The sequence below is a fragment of the Desmodus rotundus genome, chromosome 7 (genome assembly GCF_022682495.2).
Source record: "Desmodus rotundus isolate HL8 chromosome 7, HLdesRot8A.1, whole genome shotgun sequence".
NCBI classification, from domain to species: Eukaryota; Metazoa; Chordata; class Mammalia; order Chiroptera; family Phyllostomidae; genus Desmodus; species Desmodus rotundus.
In genome coordinates, this window is record NC_071393.1 from 15,057,534 (window position 1) to 15,077,094 (window position 19,561).

General features: G+C 48.7%; 1 protein-coding gene across 2 annotated transcripts in view; it reads right to left on the bottom strand.

The window, feature by feature from the left end:
* Positions 1-18,374, bottom strand: part of OSBP2 (oxysterol binding protein 2) — a 117,167-nt gene extending 98,793 nt beyond the window's left edge. For both annotated transcript variants that reach the window (XM_045200517.2, XM_045200516.2), the window contains exon 1: positions 17,677-18,374. In XM_045200517.2, the coding sequence (XP_045056452.2) occupies positions 17,677-18,371 (695 nt within the window). In that variant the 5' untranslated portion in view covers positions 18,372-18,374. The remainder of the gene's footprint in view (positions 1-17,676) is intronic.
* Between the last annotated feature and the right edge of the window lie 1,187 nt (positions 18,375-19,561).

Sequence of the window (19,561 nt, forward strand, 5' to 3'; positions counted from 1 at the left end):
CTGTGCACTGACAGAGGTTTTTACATCTGGATCTAGAGATGCAAAAAGGTGTGTTCAGAAAACACAGACTGGGAGAGATATTCACAATAAACAGCCAACAAAGAACTTGTATCAAGGAAATATAAAGAACTCCTAAAATCAGTAAGAAAAAAAGCTAACAACATAATCTTAAAATGGGCAAAAGACTTGAACAGGCACTTCACAAAAGAGGATAGATATCCTCTTCAGTTATTAATAAACACAGATATGCCCCATGATGCAGCAATGCCACCCCCACCGACCTCCCATCAGGGATGCACATCTGGCCACCAAAAGACATGTATGAAATGTCTACAGCACCCCCCCCAGCAGCCCCAAACTGAGAACAGCCCACACGTCTGTCCACACCAGGATGGCTAAACAAATGGGGGTTTATGCATTTGGTGCTTTCCAAACGGTGGGCCACTATACAGCAATGACAATAAATGCATGAGATTACATATAACAAACAACCTGGAAGAACCTCACAGACAATGTTGAGCAAAAGCAGCCAGACACAAACAGAATGCATTGTGTGATTCCACTTACAGAAAGCACAAAAACAGGCAAAATTAAGCTCTGGGTGGGAAGCCATAGCGGTTATCCTTGGTGGAAAAGCAACCAGAAGAAGCTCCTGGCAGGGCAGGGATGGGGGGGGGGGGCGGCTAGTCATGTTTTATTTCTTCAGTGGGGGTAGTTACTTAGGGTGTTCATTCTGTGAGCGCTCCCTGAGCTGCGCACTTACTTGCCTACTTTTCCCTGTGAAGATTGTACTTCATTAGAAGTTCATACTGAAAAGAACAGGGATGAGGAGAATTCTTTCCTGGCAGTGGCGGCAGCAGCAATGACTGGTTCTCAAGGGTAGCAGAGGCAGAGGTGCCCGCGCGACATCAATGTCCAGTGCCTGGGTGGCAGTGTGTCTCCAGAATGGTTCTGCGACATGACCTCAGTCATGGGTCTGGCTTCCCAGCCTGCCTTGTTCTCACCTCTCCTCTGAGAGTTGTTCTCTTGCCTTTTGGGGGATCCTATGAGCTCTTGACAAGCCTTCCAGTAACACTTTTTTTTTTTTTGCTTAATATACCCGAGCTGGTTTTCTGCTGTTCTTGACTAAGAACCTGTGGATACACACAGTCGGAGTCTGGGAGGGCAGTGAAGAAGGTCGTATAAGAGACAGGGGCAAGGGAAGCAGCAGTGTTCAGTTCTTCTACCTCTGGGGCCACAGGAGCGCTGTTAGGACCCTTCTGGGTCTCAGTAACGAAGCTCAGTTCATTCAGTCTAACTAGGACATCCTGACAGCTTACCTTAGAAGTGCCTCACGTGAATGAACCATTTAAGATGCGATAAGAAGGGTAGGAAGGTTACCTCCCTGTTCCAGATGCAGAGGCTGAGGCTAGGAGATGTGGGCCGCTCACTGGAGGTCCCAAGGGGGACCAGGCTACTAGACCCAGGCCCGCCCACCCTGCCGGGCTGCACGGACTTGCCCCCAGGTCTTACTTGTACTCTCAGAGCTGGCTGAAAGGCACCATTCAGAAACCGCCCAGCATCCAAAGTGGCCCGTCACACAGAAGCATCTACTGTGCAGAGTTTGCTTCTGGGGACGAGACTGTCACTGTGAGACCTGACACCATTTTATCTTGCCTCTGGCCTCATTCTTGGCCACTTAAAGCTTCCCTTGAGGAATGTCAAATAAAAGCTGTTACACATTCTACAGGAAGGATTTTTCTAATGCGATTTTTTAAATAAAAAAAAAAGAGACCAGAGAGGCATTCTCCGGTTACTGAAGTGCATGTCACTTCATTTTTTGCACGCACGGCACCACGGACAGTAAAGCACAGCATCCTCACCAGTCACCGCACACCTAGGCAATACTTCACTTTGCATAAGCATCTGTCACACACACGGCTCTCGTGGACCCTCCTAAGGGCTTATAAGTGGGCAACGCAAACACTGATGTGTTTGGCAAATACTTTATCAAACATATTCTATATGGCAGGCACTTGTAGGAGGAAATGAATGCCTCATTTTAGAGCCAAGAAAAGGCGGGGAGACCAGGAAAATGTAAATCATGTGTCCTGGTCCATAGAACCGGTAAACAACGAAGCCACACTGGAAATGGATTTCTTCACCACTAGCACAGGGCTCTTTCCGTGGAGAATACTCGGGTATTGATCCAGAAAAAATATTTTGCTTTACTTGGTCATTGTATTTGCCACTCGCGAGCTAAACTTATGTTCCATGAGACACAGACCTGGCCTGTCTTTTCTCTGCCCAGCTGAGAGCTGACACAGGGGGGAAGCTCTGAGATGATGAGCTGGCTGAGTGAGTTAATGCATCAGCATTACACAACCAGTGGACGGGCCCAGGGATATGACCCAGCCGCCCACAAAGTTCTGCTGACCTCACACGCTGAAGGTGCAATAACGGGTTAACATCACCCATCCCATCAACATTCCTCACTAAAAATTCATGAGATGCTTTTTGTGGTTCCATCAAAATATCAGAATGCCACGCACCACCCAGCAACATTAAAGGCGGTTCTAAGACTAAGTGGAACGCTTGTCACAGGATATTAGGAAAATGCTTTAGATGAAAAGGTCATGTCGAAGCAGAAAATGTAGGAACGTGCTACCTTTTCTGCCAATGTGACAATAACCAACAATATACTCCCAAACTAAAGTTTTAAATTGTGAGGTTTGTCTGCCTCACATCTCACCTTTGGACTTCACCCAGCAGAAGTCCAAGTCCTCTCCAGCACGCCTCCCTCAATCTCTCACGCCCATCCCTTTCCTGCAGCTGCCCTGCTCGGCCCTGCGCTGGCTAATGGTGGTCTCTCGCCTGGACCACACCCACAGCCTCTTCATCAGTGTGCGCATCTTGCCTTGCCCCTGCTAACCCACTCCTGTGCTGCGCTTTTTCCTAAAACTTCACTCTGACTCCTGTCGACATGCTGCTTTAAACTCCCCAACTACTCTTTGCTTTCCTTAGGATGGAGTCCTCTCCTGAATAAGATTTACCAGTTCTTTCTGGACTGGCTCCTCCCTGCCCACTGCTTCCAATCCAGCCCGCTAGTCCCCTGGCCTGAAATGCCACTTCTTTCAAGAAACTTTCCTTATGTGCCACGCTATTCTCCCTCAGCCCCACAGGCTTCCTCCCTTACTGTTCTTCCCATATCAATATTCTTATCAATGCTTTATCCTTCTGAGGCAGGGTCTGTAGCTGTCTCATTCACTATTGTATCTCCAGAATCTAACAAGTATTGGTCACACAGTTTGTGCTCAGTAAATACTTGTTAAATGAATCAACTCAGCTTTCACCACGTTTAATTCCATCACAAAGACCACTGGCCAGAGTCACTAGCACGGTCAGTAATAACACTAAAGTCAAAAAACGTTTGCCGGCACGACTGACTGCGTAGGAACTAAGAGGACTTGACCAGCATGCCAGGGGGGACAGTTTTATGCAGGGACTGAACAGATAAGTAAATATATTGAGGACAGTTGGAGCCAGATCTCTTACTGTCAGAGTCTGCAGTTGGAAATGCGGAAGGAGAAGGTTAGGGGGGAAAAAACTGTCTGTGAAGAGAATCTAGAAGAAAAGATGTCCCAATAACGATGACCACACCTAGCACCCAGATTTTGGCTTCTAGATACCATTGTCCACTAAAAGGAACCATGGCTCGTTGTAGAAAAGGCAGATTCCAGTACAAGAAGAACAAGGAAAATGTTGTTGCGCCAAAAGTAAGAAAGTGTTCAAAGAGTGACAGGGAACGTGAAAATGACACAGGAGCCTATTTAAAAGGACCGCTCCTGGCCAAAGCGGGGGCAGTTTGAGAATCAAAATAAGTAGCAGTTACAGATAGTAACACATTGAATAAGACAGAAATACATGAGTTCATACTGATACAAATAAACTCCTTATAGTACAATGCTTATTACTAATAAATGTAGAAGGGATGCTGTTACTAGAAACTCTCCAACTGGCATCCATCATAATAACTGATTCAGGAAAGAATCACCAAAGGATGCTACAACCAAGTGGGTGAAGATTTGTTAACGAACAGGGTTTAACATAGTCTCAAAGTGTCTCCCCATAAAAATGCTTTCTAATTACTTATTAAGAATTACAAAATTAATTAACTCTCCAGTGGAGGAATCTGGCAAACACCACCCTAACCAAACCATAGAAGTTCCATCACTAGCGGTAGAATGAAGCAATGTCAGGAGCCTCCTGAGGTGGTGCACGGGGGAGCACACAGTGGCGCGTCCTGGGGTATCCCTGCCACGGATGCAAGGCCTGAATCTAAACATAAGGGAACGCCCGGCAAGCCCAAGTCCAGTCACATCCTACAAAGTGACTGGCCTGTATTCATCAAAAATGTCCAGGTCATGAAAGACAAGAAAAATGGAAGAACTATTCCAGACTGAAGCTAAACTGGCACAACGACCAAGTGCAATCTACGATCCTAGAATAGACCTTGTACCTACACTGGGTATGATTGGGACGACGGGCAAAATAGGAATGGGGTCCATGGATTGGATGATAGCATTGTATCAACGCCTGTTCTTTGGATATGTATAGCAGAGTGTCCTTGCTTTAAGGAATATACGCTCAAGTATTAAGTGATAATGCGCATCATGCCTGAAACTTACTGTTAAATATTTTTTTAAATACAAGTATAAATATAGAGAGAGAATAAGGTACGTATAGTATAATGACCATTGAGGGATCGGAAGGAAGGGTACATAGGGGTTCTCTTTACTATTCTTGTGACTGTCCTCTAACCTTGAAATCATTTCAAACAAAACAAAAGATTTATTTTTAAAATCTGAGAGAAAATAGCAACAGTTACAATGAATAGAGATTATTTGGATCCTGATTTCTAGAAAATGTAAAAAAAATTTTTTTAATCAATGGGAAAGTTTTAATATTGATTGACTGAATGTTTGATAATATTAAGGAATTGGTAAATTTTCAGAGACAGTAATGCTGTTTTTTAAAAGCCTTCATATTAAAGAGATACATACTAAAATAGAAATATTATTGTTAAACTGACTTCTAATTGGTTTTAGAGAGGAAGGGATGGAGGGAGGAGAGAGAGAGAAGAACATCAACTTGTTACTTTACTTACTTATGCGTTCATTGATTCATTCTTGTATGCACCCTGAGTGGGATTCACACCCGCAACCTTGGCGTATCGGGACAACGCTCTAACCAGCTGAGCTACCCAGCCAGGGCCTAAAATTGTTTGTTTGTTTTTTAACTCAGTTATTAAAATTAAAGATGTCTGAGATTTGCTTCAGATTGAGTGAGGGTGGGCAGGCCATATACTGACCCTAAGGGGAGACTTGCTGACACTGGGTGACGGGGACATGGGGGTCATTACACCAGCATCTCTCCTATTATGTCTTTGAAAACTTCCATTATGAAAACAATAAAATCTGCTTAAGATCAAAGGTGTTTGAAATTTTTCCCTGTGCAGAGCAAGGGCCAGTAGCAGTGCTGAATGACTCTGGTGACGGAGGGGGCTTCCTGAGTCTCAGCGAGCCAGGTGCAGGAATGAGGCTGAGGGCCTTGGGAAAAGAAGGAAGGATGACAGGTCCCGGGGGGCACACAGCTGGATCTATTTTGAGTGAGGCCGTAGGCCCATAAATCCAAATTCTCCTACACAGAACAATGCGGGATTCTTGAATAGACTTTTTTTTTTTTTTTTTAATCATCACACAACCTCTACAGCTGCAGCCACAATCTCCAGGATGTCCCAGCAACCTAGATTCCTCCTTTTACAAGGGAGCTGTTAACAAATCCAGCAGCACGAAAATATACCCCCAAAGAATACTATGCCAAGCCAAGGAGGTTCTAAAAAAGAAACCCAGTTACCAAGCCAAGCAAAAGACTGAAATGCTATGAATTAGAGGTTAATTAAGGAAACATCTGAGTCAAAATTTAACACACCAAGGCCAGTTATAAATCTAAATGCACAGATTGTGAGTTTACGGATCTGATGGCAAGACATGGAATTCATTCAGGAATTCTACTTTTTCTCTTCATGGCCTCCAGCATTACAGGCACTGCTGATACTAATGCTAGATGAAATAGTCTTACATAAAAGTGACTCCCACCACATTTCAGCTGAAGCAGAAATGACAGCTCACCTCCTGTCAAAGCACAACAGCAGCCTGCAAACCCGAAGGCCTCACGCCACGGGTAGTGAGTTGTCTTAGGCACACCCGCTTGTCATGGGAGATAAAGATTTGCTCTCTGTCACCTGAGAGATTTGCTCAGAGTCTGGTGCTAATGGGGCAGAGACGATATGGGAAGAAGTCAACGAACACAGAGATGGTTAGACTAGATGACCTTGAAGTTCCTTTCCTACCTAGAGATTCTTCCACCACCACACCGTGCAACTTAACCAGGGACCTGGAGAACCTCGCTTGTCAGCCTCCCGGGCACTGAAGACATATCTGTGCCATGTGTGGCCAGCTAACAGTCACTAAACACTGATTTAATGTGTGTTGGGCCTTCTGGGAGGAAGCAGATGAAACGTGAGTTACTTGTCCTGCCCTGAAGCTGCTTTACATTCACATAAATGACACAGTGCCACCAAGTACAAACTGGGACAGCAAGGGGAAGGGAAGCAGGAGGGCTGCAGCCCAAAGCCAGCGGTAATGTCTGGGAGGTGGGTCACAAGGCACTCAGGTGAGAGAGAAGGCACTACAGGAATCCTCAGAGGTTAAGAATGCCTTACACCGTCTCCAGAAGGTGAAGACTCAAGCTGATGGGCAAAATAAATTCAAACTTAGGAGAATTGCAGGCCTCAGAAGAAGAAAATCTCCTCTGTGCCTGCATCTAGCAAAATAATTTCATTTTCTAAAACTGGAGGATTCTAGGCAGGCACCTTTCATGGTACAGCATGTGAACAACTCAGCAAAAGGTGGTGCCCCCACTCAGTCTGCTTGCAAGTCTCCCAAGAGACCTGGAAATCGGAATACATCATTTAGCTCTGTTCCCAACTCCCCTGGGGCTCAGGAGCAAGAGGCCTTACTGTCCCTGGACCAAATCCATTAGCAGCAGCAGGAAAAAAAGGGACAGAAGCACCTGATGCTGCGACAGCAACTCCTGCTCCCAAAAGCCTGTGGGCCCAGGGGCAAGAAGGCCAGTGAACATCTGGGCCCCAAAAGCATCCCCCGCTCTTTCTCTACCAGGTCAGCCACCAGCTTCTCGGACACCTGGACTCTAACGTCAAGCCATTAAGTCAATAGACATTTCCTGAGCATTTTGATTTGCCAAGCCCATGCCAGGCATACATTGTCTATGACAGGGGTCCCCCAACATCCCCCACACCGGGCCACACAGAAGGAGGTGAGCTTGAATATGGTGCGCTTGAATCATCCCCCGACCCCTAGTCTGTGGGAAAATTGTCTTCCACAAAACCAGACCCTGGTGCCAAAAAGGTTGAGGGCCGCTAGTCTATGACATCTAATCTTTCCCCCTACTTCTTCCACTTGGTACCCCATCAAATTCTCATGAAGCTGGGGCTAGAAGGAACCCAAGATCACCTAATCCAGTCTTCCTACCTTACAGATAAAGAGTGGGATTGCTGGAAGGAAGGTCAGAACCTGGAATAGACTGAAGCATTTTGCCCAATTCTTAACACCCTCCCTGAATTAAAATCCCATGTCTGTCCACAGCCTTCGCCATGGAACTTTGCAGAATCACCCAATAGAATGGGGTGTGGGTATGTTTCCACCCCACTGATATCTCGGACAGGGCCGTGTGCCTTGGTACGGCCAGTGGAATGTGGCCCAGAGTGAGGGTGCGCAGGCTTGAGGCAGGGTGCTGTGGGCAGCAGCCGTCTTCTGCCACGTGGCCCAAGGAGAAGAACGAGAACAAGAAGACCAGACTACAGAGAGGAAAACAAGAAGAGACGTAGACATAAGAAATGAAAAAAGTGTGCAAATGGCTGGGCAAGCTTTGTAAAACTCTTTCATGGTCTCACAAGAAAACCGTTCGCCCTTCCTGCCCTAGTTGCTCTGAAAGGTTTTTGCTACTTGCAACCAAAAATCCTAAAAAAAAAAAAAAAAAAAAAAAATCAAGACAACTGTCGACCTAATTTCTGGGTTTGATATGCCCCATGTTGTTGATTCAGAGGGTAAAAATTACTAGGAAATATTTTCAGCTCAATTCTTGGTCCAGTGATTGAAACAGTACTATATTGCTAAAAATGTGGTCTCTGGTTCAGCTCTGGTCCGTGCATGTCCACCTTATTCTTCTGAGATGCTCACTCTGAGGAAAGCCAGACACCGGGTAAGTGTGGCTGTTCTGACACCACCATGCAATAAGGAAGGCCAAGCCAGCCCACGTGGACAGAGCACAGGGAGGCTCTGTGGAGACAGAGAGATGCTCCACCAGCCCCTGCCAATCCCACTCCCACCATCTCACTGCAGCCCCATGAGAGGGCCTGAGCCAGAACTGTCCAGCCAACCCCTTTCTGAATTCCCAACCAACAGAAACTGCGAGCAATAATAAAATCTTTGTTGTTTTAAGCCTCAAAGTTATACAACAATAGATAACTGATAAACCTAGTACACGTGGGCAGCCGATCTTGCCAACTGCTTGAGCGTTTGGCAAGCATCTGATCATCAAGGAACAGAACTAGCTTCTTATGAAGCCTCCTGAGCCAATCCTGAAGAAAGGTGAGCCAGGCAGGGGATCTCCTGAATAAAGGTAACACGTGGGGTACCAAGAATGAGGGGAGGCTCCCCCAACATCCCAGCCAATGGGGGTGCACACCCAAATCATAATACGCAAGAGTGTCAGAGGAAGGATGGTCCTACCAGCCCAGCTCATTGCAGGGGAGTCCAGGTAGGTCCATGCTGAGGTGACCTGGAAGTAAGATCGCCCTGCTAGGATGTCTGCAGCGATGAGAAGGGGTTCTCCTGGGTGAGGACCGTGGCAGGGGCAGAGATCTGGAGGGGAGAGTGCAAGGCATGTGGTTTGCCGAGGGGCAACAGGGTGAGTTGGGCAGAAGAAGGATCAACGCCCGGGGAAGCGGGGTGAGGGGGAGAAATGGCAGAGGGGCCTGCCTGAGCAGGGCAGAGAGCGGTGAGCCCAGGGAAGCCGCACGCCATGTTTTAGGAAGGCAGCACCTACTGCTGCCTCAGAGGACAACACTATCTGGCAGCTCCCTGTGCAAGCTCAGTAAGGCCATCTGCCCTCTCCTTGGTTTAGGCAATGGCTCAGCGACGCAGATCAAGTGGTGTGAGTCAAGGCTGTTAACTCGGTATTAAATGCACAGGGCTATGGTTGAGCACGTGATGAGGTGTCAAGCAGTGAAGCTAAGTGATCAAAACTCTGAGAACTCTTAAAAATGGAAACAGACGCGGGGAAGAGTCACACTTCAAAGAAAAAAGCACCTAGCACCCAGCATGACCCCAAAACTCACTGACAGTTTGCTTCATGTATGTGATTAAAGCCACATCTCTGTGTGGCGACACCTGGTATGTGATTCACCACACATCGAGCTGCCAATTTCAATTTTGTTCGGAGTGTTTCCTACCATCTCCTCCTCCCCACATGTCAGTATTGAGTAGTTGCCCAGGAAACAGGCTCAATTTCCTCCACTTCTGCTTGAAATAAGCAGATTAAGGAACCTTACACCCTCTTCACGGACCTGGCTTTCTTTATCCACATAGTTTGCCAACTACATCCCAGAAGACTGCAGGAGGCATGAAAGCCATATGCTTGAATACCCAGCTCCCTGGGAGCTCCCCTACAGCACTTGGCCTGAACCTGCTGGCCTTTTACTGAATGGCCAGGACCGATGTAGACTTCCCTCCTCCTGTTCTTCCTCTCCCATGCACTGGGTTGATGATGGTATGCAGGTCTGTCTCCCACACTGCCTTGTACATTGTTGGTCCCCAATAAATGATTCAACCAAAGCTGGTGTATTCCTGCTGTCACAACGTTCCAGACTGCTCAGCAGGCCCAAGCTTGGATTAACAGACCCTCCCTAAAGAAGGTGCAAGGGTCAGTAGCAGCTAGAGAACTCACACCAGACATCCTACCAAAGTCACAAGAGTACATGCAGATAAATGAGGCCCATGTGGCAAGTATACCTCAGTCATATGCAAAAACAAAGCCACCAAAAGCCAGGAAGCTCAGTTGGTTAGAGAATCACCCAGAGAAGTGAAGGTTGCAGATTTAATCCCTGGTCAGGATACATACAAGAATCAACCAATGAATGCACAAGTAGGTGGAACAATGAATTGATGTTTGTTTTCCCTCTCTCCCCCTTCCTCCCTTTCTCTTTCTCTCTCTCTCTCTCTCTCTGCCCTGCCCCCAAAAGTCAATTTTAAAAAAAGCTTTGGGGAAGGTAGAGATCAGAAAAGTATCTCGGAAGCAATAAACCAACTACATGGCCAGAGGCTGCGCAGAGAAGGCCCTCAGCACACACAGCAGCAGACCCGGCGGCAGTTTAGACATTCTACAAAGCCATGTGCTTCATCTGATAGGAAACTAGAAGCCACTCTGCCACCTAAAGCCAAGTGTAAGCACTCCTCTCTTACCTTGAACCACAGTGAGGACTGGCCCTTACCCCTGACGGATATCACTGAAATCTGCAAAGAGGAAGCTCAGACGTGGGCAGAAAAGAATTAATGCAGCGGGCCTGACACTGCTCATCCTTCGAAAGGCCCGTGTCCAAGGCTGGCCCTTGGCTGGAGTCTGGGAGTCTGGATTTGGAGAGCACCCCCCTTCCCTAACTGGTAAGGGTGGCTGACTGCACCTAACTGCTTATACAGTGCGGGCTGTGCTGAACACCGGCTTTCCCTCTGGGAGTCTGAACTTTGGCAACGTGCCTGAGGGTGCCCATGTGACCAGCTCCCAGGGAAAACCCTGGGCACTGAGTCTCTAACAATCATCCCCGGTGGGCAACATTTCACCTGTGTTGTCACAACTTGTTGCTGGAGGAATTAGTGTCCCCTGTGTGGCTATAATGGCGAAGGACCCCTGGAAGCCAGCACCTTTCCCCAGACTTCACCCTGGGCCTACCTTCCCTTTGTTAATTGTGCTTTGCTGCCATAAAGCACAGCCGTGAGCACGATTTAACGGGTGAGTCCTGGAGTCCTAGTGGTCATCAGACCTGGAGTTAGTCTCAGAGACCTCGACACAAGACCCCAGTGAGGGGTCTCCACGACATGTGGTGGGTAGACATCTTGGCACAGGCTAAGTCAGAAGGCTTTTTGAGTCCTGGTGCTGCCCATGACCTCCCACTTCTTCTTCCACTTAACAGAAAAACAAGGAAGAGCCTGCACTCCTCACCAAAACTGCAAACTAGAAATCACTTTGACACCTGCAGAGAATCCCGGAGATGTGAGGGCCTATTAGCCAATTGGATCTAACACAGAGTGGAGGCCTCACCTCTGACCCGTGGCCTGCTTCCCGCAGGGTCTTGAATACTTCACGTGTGCAAGACAAACCATCAAGCACACCTGAAACCAGTTAAAGAGCTATGCGGCTGTGAAAAGCCCTTTTAAAAGCTTTACCTTCCCTCCCCATTCCTCCAGCCACTGCCACACTTTCAACGTGACATCATTCTAGTTATATAGACAGCGTGACCTCGCGCAATGCCAGGTAAATACAAGTGAGGACCACAGATATAGGTTGTTTCCCAGAGGAGGCTATTTCAACACATTCAGGTTCTGTCAACATAGAACATCCAGATGATCTGCATTTTTATAACTGTCACTTTTTCAGCCCTCCTGGCTTAAGCCAGCAATCTCCAATTATTAATCTTCCCCACCTTACTTCAGCAAACAAGTTTTGGAAATTGAAAACATTAAGAAAAACCAAACTTGCGCTAACATCCTTGGCTTTTTGAAATCCCACAGAATCCCAGGCAACTCTCATTCACTCACTCAACCATTCAGATGAACCAAGCCACTGAGGGCTTATCAGTGGCAAAGCACCATGCTAGGCTCTATGCCCAACACAAAGATGCCAAGAACTGGGCCATGGTGTCCCTTTGACACAGGGCTGTCTGCAGAGATGCCCACATACACTCCCTGTCAACTCGCAGTGGTCCTTGGATCAGTCAGGGGCCACGGCGGGTATTTCAAATGGGAGAAATCCAAACCAGGGAACTGCTAACACAGGGCACAGAACTACCGAAAGAGAATCCTGGAAAAGACAAGGCAGCTGACTCCAGGGCTATCGGTAGGGAGCAGGCACCACAGCGGGGTGCTACTGTCCAGGGCAGAAGCTGGAAGCTGGGACACCAGTGAAGCAGAAGGCGGACCTGAACCATGATGTGACACTAGGAATGGAGAGGAGGGACCAAGGGAGAGAGACGAAGCAGGGTGTGTCGATTCCATTTGATGTGGGATGAGGAAGGGAGGAGGCAGCAAGCATGACTCAGAGGTTTTCAGCTATTCATAGAAAGGAAAGTTAGGAGGAAGAGCAGGTTTTGTGAGGGGGAACTACAATTTGTGTCACTAGACCTTGCTAAGGACATTGTTGTGCATCGTGCTCCTTCAAAACACGCTGCTAATCCACTCAGGACTCTGCAACACGCTTGTGCTATATGCTAATGGCCTTCAAACAAATGCTTACATATTATCAACCTGTGCGCTCCTTTTCAGCCTCCTAATGGTCTCGGGGTATAAAACACCGAATGATATTTCAAATTAAAGCTGAATGCACTATAATAAGGCCCCTTCTAGGGTGGAGACCCCAACGGCTTAACCCGCAGACGTGTTAACTCCCAACTTCACATTTTCAGGGACACTTTGCAACTGGATAGTCTTTTTCCATCTCCATCCTTCAAGGATTACCTACAGTGACATTGAAAACCCCATTCCCTGGGGCCCAGTCCCCATGAGAGTTTGCCTTTGAGGGTTGGCCTCCCTGGAGGAATGAGTACACGATCTGTCCCAGAGGCGAAGATGTCTGGGTGTGACATCTTCTGTTACCTAGCCAACACCCCAAAAAGGGTCCAGGTCACCAAACGTTCAGTGGCCTTCCTTAGCCAGAGGACTTTCCAAGTGCATTTTCACTTGACTGCAGCCTTCTTTCTTAGAGACCCGGACCAGTTTCTTTGAGGCCTTCCTTGCTAACTGGCTTAGCCATTCCCACCCGTAGATCAGTCTGAACAACAAATGTTTCTGTTTGAAACCTTTCCCTGGTGCACAAATGTCATTTAGAATGTCACCAAACAGGCAACTGGTATACAACAAAACAGAATTTTGCTTAACCGAATCACTTTTGTCATTAATATGCATAAAGCTAATGCCTGGCACACTATCTCCTAAAGGACTTGCTGAAGCCAAACACCTTTGAAAATTCCACATCATTTATTATTTTTTTCCTAATTTCATGTAGTTATGAAATTTCATATTTCAAGTATTTTTTTAATTTCATGAAATATTTTAATTTCATGTTTCCTGTGAGATCAGAACTGGGGAATGAATTTTTTTAATGTGAGCTAACACCACCCCCACAAAAAAAGAAAACTGAGCACAAAACCATATTCTCCTTGTTGGGACCCAAATAGATGTGTGATTAAGGATGCCAAGCAATAGGATAAGAACCTCATCTCCTGTATTTATTTATTTATTTATTTATTTATTTATTTATTTATTTATGTTCCTACCACAATGTTGGAAAAATAAAAGCCTGCTAACAATTACCCATACTTCCCAGAAATTCTTTCTATATGTGACAATATTTACAAAAAGCATTTTTTATTCCTGATAATATAAACGTTACTAAGCCCAGCTGTTTAGCATTATGTATTTTCTCCCTTAGAATAAGCTTAAGTGAACAAATGAGCTTCTCAAGCAAAATCCAGGGCAGAAGAACCCTAGGAAGCCACAGTCAATGGAGAAAGTCTAATCCAAACCCCCCATGGTTTTTCTATTAAGATAAAAATAATGGGAACTGAAATGCAGATCAAGACTGGGAGACGCCATAGCATACCCATTTGATTAAAGTCAATGCTGACAATATCAAGTTTTGCAAAGAATACAGATCCACAGAAACCTCTTATTAATCGCAGCTGGGAGTACAAATTGGTACAAACGCTTTGGAAAACAGTTTGGTGAACGTGAGGCGAACATTCACATTGTCTACATCCCAGCAATTTCACCCAAGAGAAATTCCTTCACGTGTCCAAGAAATGTTGTAGTCGCCCACCAAGAGGAAAGTGCACAAATAAAAAGTGGTACTCACATTCTCAACTGTTACAAAGCAATCACAGTAAGTCCCCCAAAATCATATGCTGTAAAATACGCTTTTTAAATGAAGTTAAAGATAGTTGAAATAAAAATATGGTTTTTTAGAACTGCATGTAGGTGAAATAAAACTCAATAAAAAGGAAAGAAAGGGGCTGGTGAGTAGGATTTGGGATGAAAGTGGGGGCAGGTTGGAGGATGGGATCGCAGAGAAAGTACAAGAAATATGTGCCCACATTTTCTCCAAACACCAGGCTTCACTTAGTTAACAAAAAAAAAAGAAGAAGAAGAAGAAGAAGAAAAAATTTTGGAGTGGTCTTTCCAGAAAGGAAGTCTGTAAAAGAAATGACTCTGATTCCTTCTCTACCAGCCACATCACCCCAGCAGGTAAACTGACTCTGCCTGGCCCCTAAGGAGAGGTAATAAAAATTCTTTCCCTCTGTTCTAGCTCACAAGCACCTGAATCTTGCCTCTATTCCAACCACACGCACTTGGAGAGCTACCACGAGCTGGAGGTCTGGGGAGCATGGGAAGAGAGAGCGCGCATGTGTGGTGCAGGGCACACAGACGTGGCCCTGGATAACCCACCCTGCTGCTGTCAGTTCTGAGTGACAGGCCTGGAGGGCACTCCGTCCTTGACCCCAGGAGGCAGGATCAGAAGCAGGGGCCAGAAAGTGGTGACAAGCATCTAAAGTGCTGAGAGGCACAAGAAGGGGCAGACAAAAGTGTTTTCTAGAAGGCAAAATTGGAGTACATGGGAAAAAGTAGTAATTCTGCCTCCACTTACTTCAAAGTGTCTTTTCTGCACACAGAGACTTACTCATCTGTAGCATTCAGGCACAGCCTGCAAGCTGGGTGCCTCTGAGTAAGCCACTGAAGTCCATTCATTCAGCCTCAGTTTCCCTTCTTATAAAATGGGAATGAGGACATCTTCATGGCCTGTCTTACATGGGACTAAATGAGAGCATGGGGCAGCACAAATGTTCGGAATCGTTCATCCCACCCAGGGGAGTCAAGCAACAATTCTGTCCACCTTAGAACCTACAAATGTCCAGACTGGAAACCAAAGAGCTGAACTGTGCAAGCTCACACGCGCAGGAAACTTGTTCCCATGCCCTCCTCCCCCCGGACCAGTATTTGTCCCCACAACCTTATCAACAAGCAATAAGAAGTTTTCTTAGGTACCCAGAGAGAGAATGTGCACATTTGAAACTACCTTAAGTGCCAACTGCCTATACAGCATACACCAGAGATAGCACAGGTGTGGCTCCACAATAAAATGCGTATCACGATGAAGTGAGTCATCATCTTTTAGCTGATGGGGGGTCTTGCCTTCAATTTTTAACAAACACAACATCTCCCGGGCTAACCCCCCGAACCTGTCTCCTAGGCCCCTTTTCTCTTTCCAGTGAGCCAAAGCAGCCCCGCCTAGGCTCTCCGCTGTTGCTCCCTCTAGCCTATCACTGTCCCCAGCTTTAATAAATGTACTCTGAAAATAAAACAAAACAAGAATATGCAACACCTGTGAAGTGCAATAATGCAAAGCACAATAAAATGAGGTATGCATGTATAAGCCATTTTAAGAAAAGAAGATGGGACATCTTTGCTCTTCCAATTAAAATCAAACAAATGCATGAGGTCAGGGTTTCCTTCCACTAGAACTTCCTGCCACTGTGGGACCCTGTACTCGTAAACATTACCTTGACTCCTCTAGGTTAGCAGTACCTGGTACAATTCAGATAACTCAGAGATGCTGAACTCAAGGATGCGTGGGCATTTGGAACAGGCTCAGACTTCGGAGTGCAAAAGGCCCAGATCAGCATCTCTCTCCAGCACCGACTGTCTCCCTGTTAAGCCTCAGAACCCCTCATTTGTACAACAGGACAATCCTGGAGCCACCTGACAGTGTCACTGTGAGTGGTCCACAACCGACATGCCCTATGTGTTACATCCCTTGCCTTTAAGAAAACAAAGTGATATTTGTACCAAATCACTGATGATCCCTATCATTGCATGTCGGTAAAATGCTGCCTTACCTGACGGTATGATAAATGGGATAAAAACACCGCTTGGAAAAGGATCTCTCTGCTCCGCTGCCTAACTCCAAGGACGCCATGTTCTGTGTGATGTGTATTGATTGGCACAGCTGAGTGGGCTGAGGGGCCTCAATACACCGCACGAGAAGGGAATATTAGAAGCACATGTCGGCTTTCTCCCCTGCCCGGACTTAAAGCCAGGTGATCCCCATTTTGGAATGGGAGCCATCACTTAAGTTCAGTGGAGTTCCCAAATTCTCTGGGGCACTCAACCATCCTCTAGAAGCTATGTTCCAAAAAGTCTAGAAAAGACCATATTAAGTCCTATGCTGGGTGGCCGGAAGGGATACTGCCTGGCCAAGTGATGTGAGCACACAGCAAGGCAGGGCCCTCCTGTTTGCACTGACAACGGAGCAGTGCTTCTCGGACTGTGGCTGGAAGCAGCCTCACCTGGGAACTCGTAGAAATGCCCAAGCTAAGGTGCCTCCTAGATCCACTTCGTCAGAAACCCTGCAGGTGCGAGGAGGGGTGGGGCAGCACGTGGTGTTTCAACAAGCCCTTCAGGGAGGTCTGGTGCTCTCCCAGGTTTGAGAATCAACAGTATACAGAGTGACCTGAGATCTCAAAGTTTAAACCAACCATCACCAGAAAACATACCAAGGCAATAGTAAAAAAGGAGAGAAAGCCTTCAGTATCTTTCTCTTTCCAACCATGTCAGTGCGCAGACAGGGTTCGCTATATCCCACCACTAAACAATTTTGAATCCCATGTGGCTTCTGGAATAAGGAAGGCCACAGCAAGCTGCTTCCTGAGTCTCCGCAGAATGCCAAGATGGGCTCTCCAAGGGCGGGAGCTGTGTCTCATACATCTGTGAGTGTGAGTCTGTTGTGCCCAGCCCAAGACGTGGCAACTAGCAGGCATCAGGAAAGGTGGGAGAGTGACCAACTGAGGAGGTAACCATGAATGGGCCCCAAGGACTGAACAAGGTTAGAGTCTCCCTCAATCCCTAATACACTGATCTTAGCTCCTGAACCAGAAAGCTCCTGAATCAAGGACTCTGTGGGGCTGACTCTGGCTGGGGGTCCCAGGTCCCACAATTACCAACACCAGAGGGGACCTGAGGCACCAGATCACTCCCACACTCCACCTTTCCGCTCACACCTGAAATGCACTTGGCTTGCCGGAAGTCATGTCCACAGGGGACTCCCCTGCCAGAGGTCAGGGCACGCAGCCCTGGGAGGTTCGCTGAAGGCACTACTTCTGCTTGAGTGCATGTTCCCAAACATCCCTAGGCTACTAGTGGTGTCCTCTGACCCCAAATGCCCTCTGTCACCATCCCTACAGCATCATCATCCTCCTCCAAACTCAGGTGCCCCACGGTGGCACTTTCATACCTGTAGTAAGACAGCAGCCCGTTGCTGAGCACGAACCAGCGGCGCTGGTAGCCCTTCAGGTAGTTGGTCCACTTGAGGAGCCAGCCCTTGAAGCTGTCCAGAGGCAGCAAGGCCATTGGGATGGTGGAGGTCGTGCCGGTTCCTGACACTGAAACTCCCAAAGGCATCCTCACCTGTCCAGGTCGCAGAGGAGGTGGGGGCTTTGACACCGGCTGCGACCCTGACTCGGGTCTGGTAAAGGGCATGCTCCCCACTCCTGGCCCCAGAGCCGGCGACTGTTCCGATGAGGCCTTGGTGAAGTGGACTGCCCCTGCACTTGAGGCGAACTCTTGCCCGGGCCCTGACCCCGACCCCGGCCCCGGCCCCGGCCCCGGCCCCGGCCCCGGCCCCAGCAGCAGTTCAGATTCCGGTTTGTGCCCCGGCCTAGGAGAAGACGTCTTCTGGGACCCAGCCTGCGATCTCGGTACCAGCTCCGAAACTGGCTCCGACACCTGTTCGGACGCCGACTCCCGCTCCGGCACAGGCACCGGCTGGGGCTGAGGCTTCGGCTCCACTCCGGAGCCGGGCGTGGAAGCGTTCATGCTGGGTGCCGCCGTGTGGCACGACAGACAGGGAACAACCGTGAACAGAGACGAGAGCCCGCGGGAGCGGCCGCCACAGCCGCCGCCTCGGCACAGAGCGGCCGCTTTCCCCATAGAGCCAGCGGACCGGAGCGCGGCCGAGCCGGGGGGAGGGGGCGGCGGGAGGCGGGGCCGCGGGCGGGGCCGGGGCCCCAGGGCCGCGCGGCGCGGGGCGTGGGCGCGTGCGGGCCCCTCCGCTGTCCCGTGCCCCCTGCGCCGCTTGCGTCTGCTGGCTGTTGCCTCGTCGCGCTCGGCGGGCGGGCCCTCTCCGGCGTCGCCAGCGCCGGGCTCGGAGGCCGGCACTTGGAAGGCGCCCGTGGAACACCTGTGGGGCCGAGAGCCGGGTGGGCGGGCGACTGGGAAGCGACGGCGCGCTTCAGGCCACCATCCCTGCCCGCGCCCCAACCCGTGCCAGGCGCCGGGGGAACAATGATGAATGCGGGGCCCGCCGGCTCCCAGCGCAGCCTCTCCCAGCGCCGCCTCTGCTCGCGGGCCTGGGTCCAGGAGGAGTTCGCTCCCGAAACCCAGGAAAGCGGAGGTGCGGGGTAGGCGGAGAGCAGGTGCCGCGCTCACAAACCAATAAATGCGCCCGAAGCTCGGGGGCCCGGCCCGATGACGCTAAACGCGGAGGAGGACGCCCACCGCCCCCCAAGGCAGCCATTACCTGTCTGTGGATCCTTCCCGCGGCGACCGGACTTAGTGGCTCGAAGCCACCGCCGCCTCCACCTCGTGGGCCAGCTGGCCTCCGCTTCGTGCCAGGGCACCGCAAGCGGCGGCATAGTTCAGGCTCTGTGTAAACAAATACAGAAATGTTGTCTAAGAGCAGATTCTTAACTTGGACCTCATGGACATCCCTGGTCATCTTGGCTGGTGGTCTGTGATGCTTCTGCAATAGTCTGCAGAGTTTTACGTGTCTGTGCATAGGTTTCATGGGATTCCCAAAGGAGTCTGATCCTAGAAAATGTTAAACATCACTGATTAAGAATCCATCCTAAAAAGGCAGGTCGATGGTTACCACAATCAGAAATACAAGTAGAAAGGTTGGAGATTGGGCTTCTGCCCAGGCCCTCGCAGCTCTAGACCTCTGGGCAGGCAGGCTCCCCTGTGTTCATCCGACGTGTCTTATACCTTCCCCTTACCCAGGGATTATGCCTGATCTTGCTTGAGACAAGACTGCCTGTGCAGGGACCACGTCTATAAGAAGTGATGGCAGGAGCTGAACAGACTGGAAGATCCTAGAAACAGGAAGTGCAGACGCTCCCCTA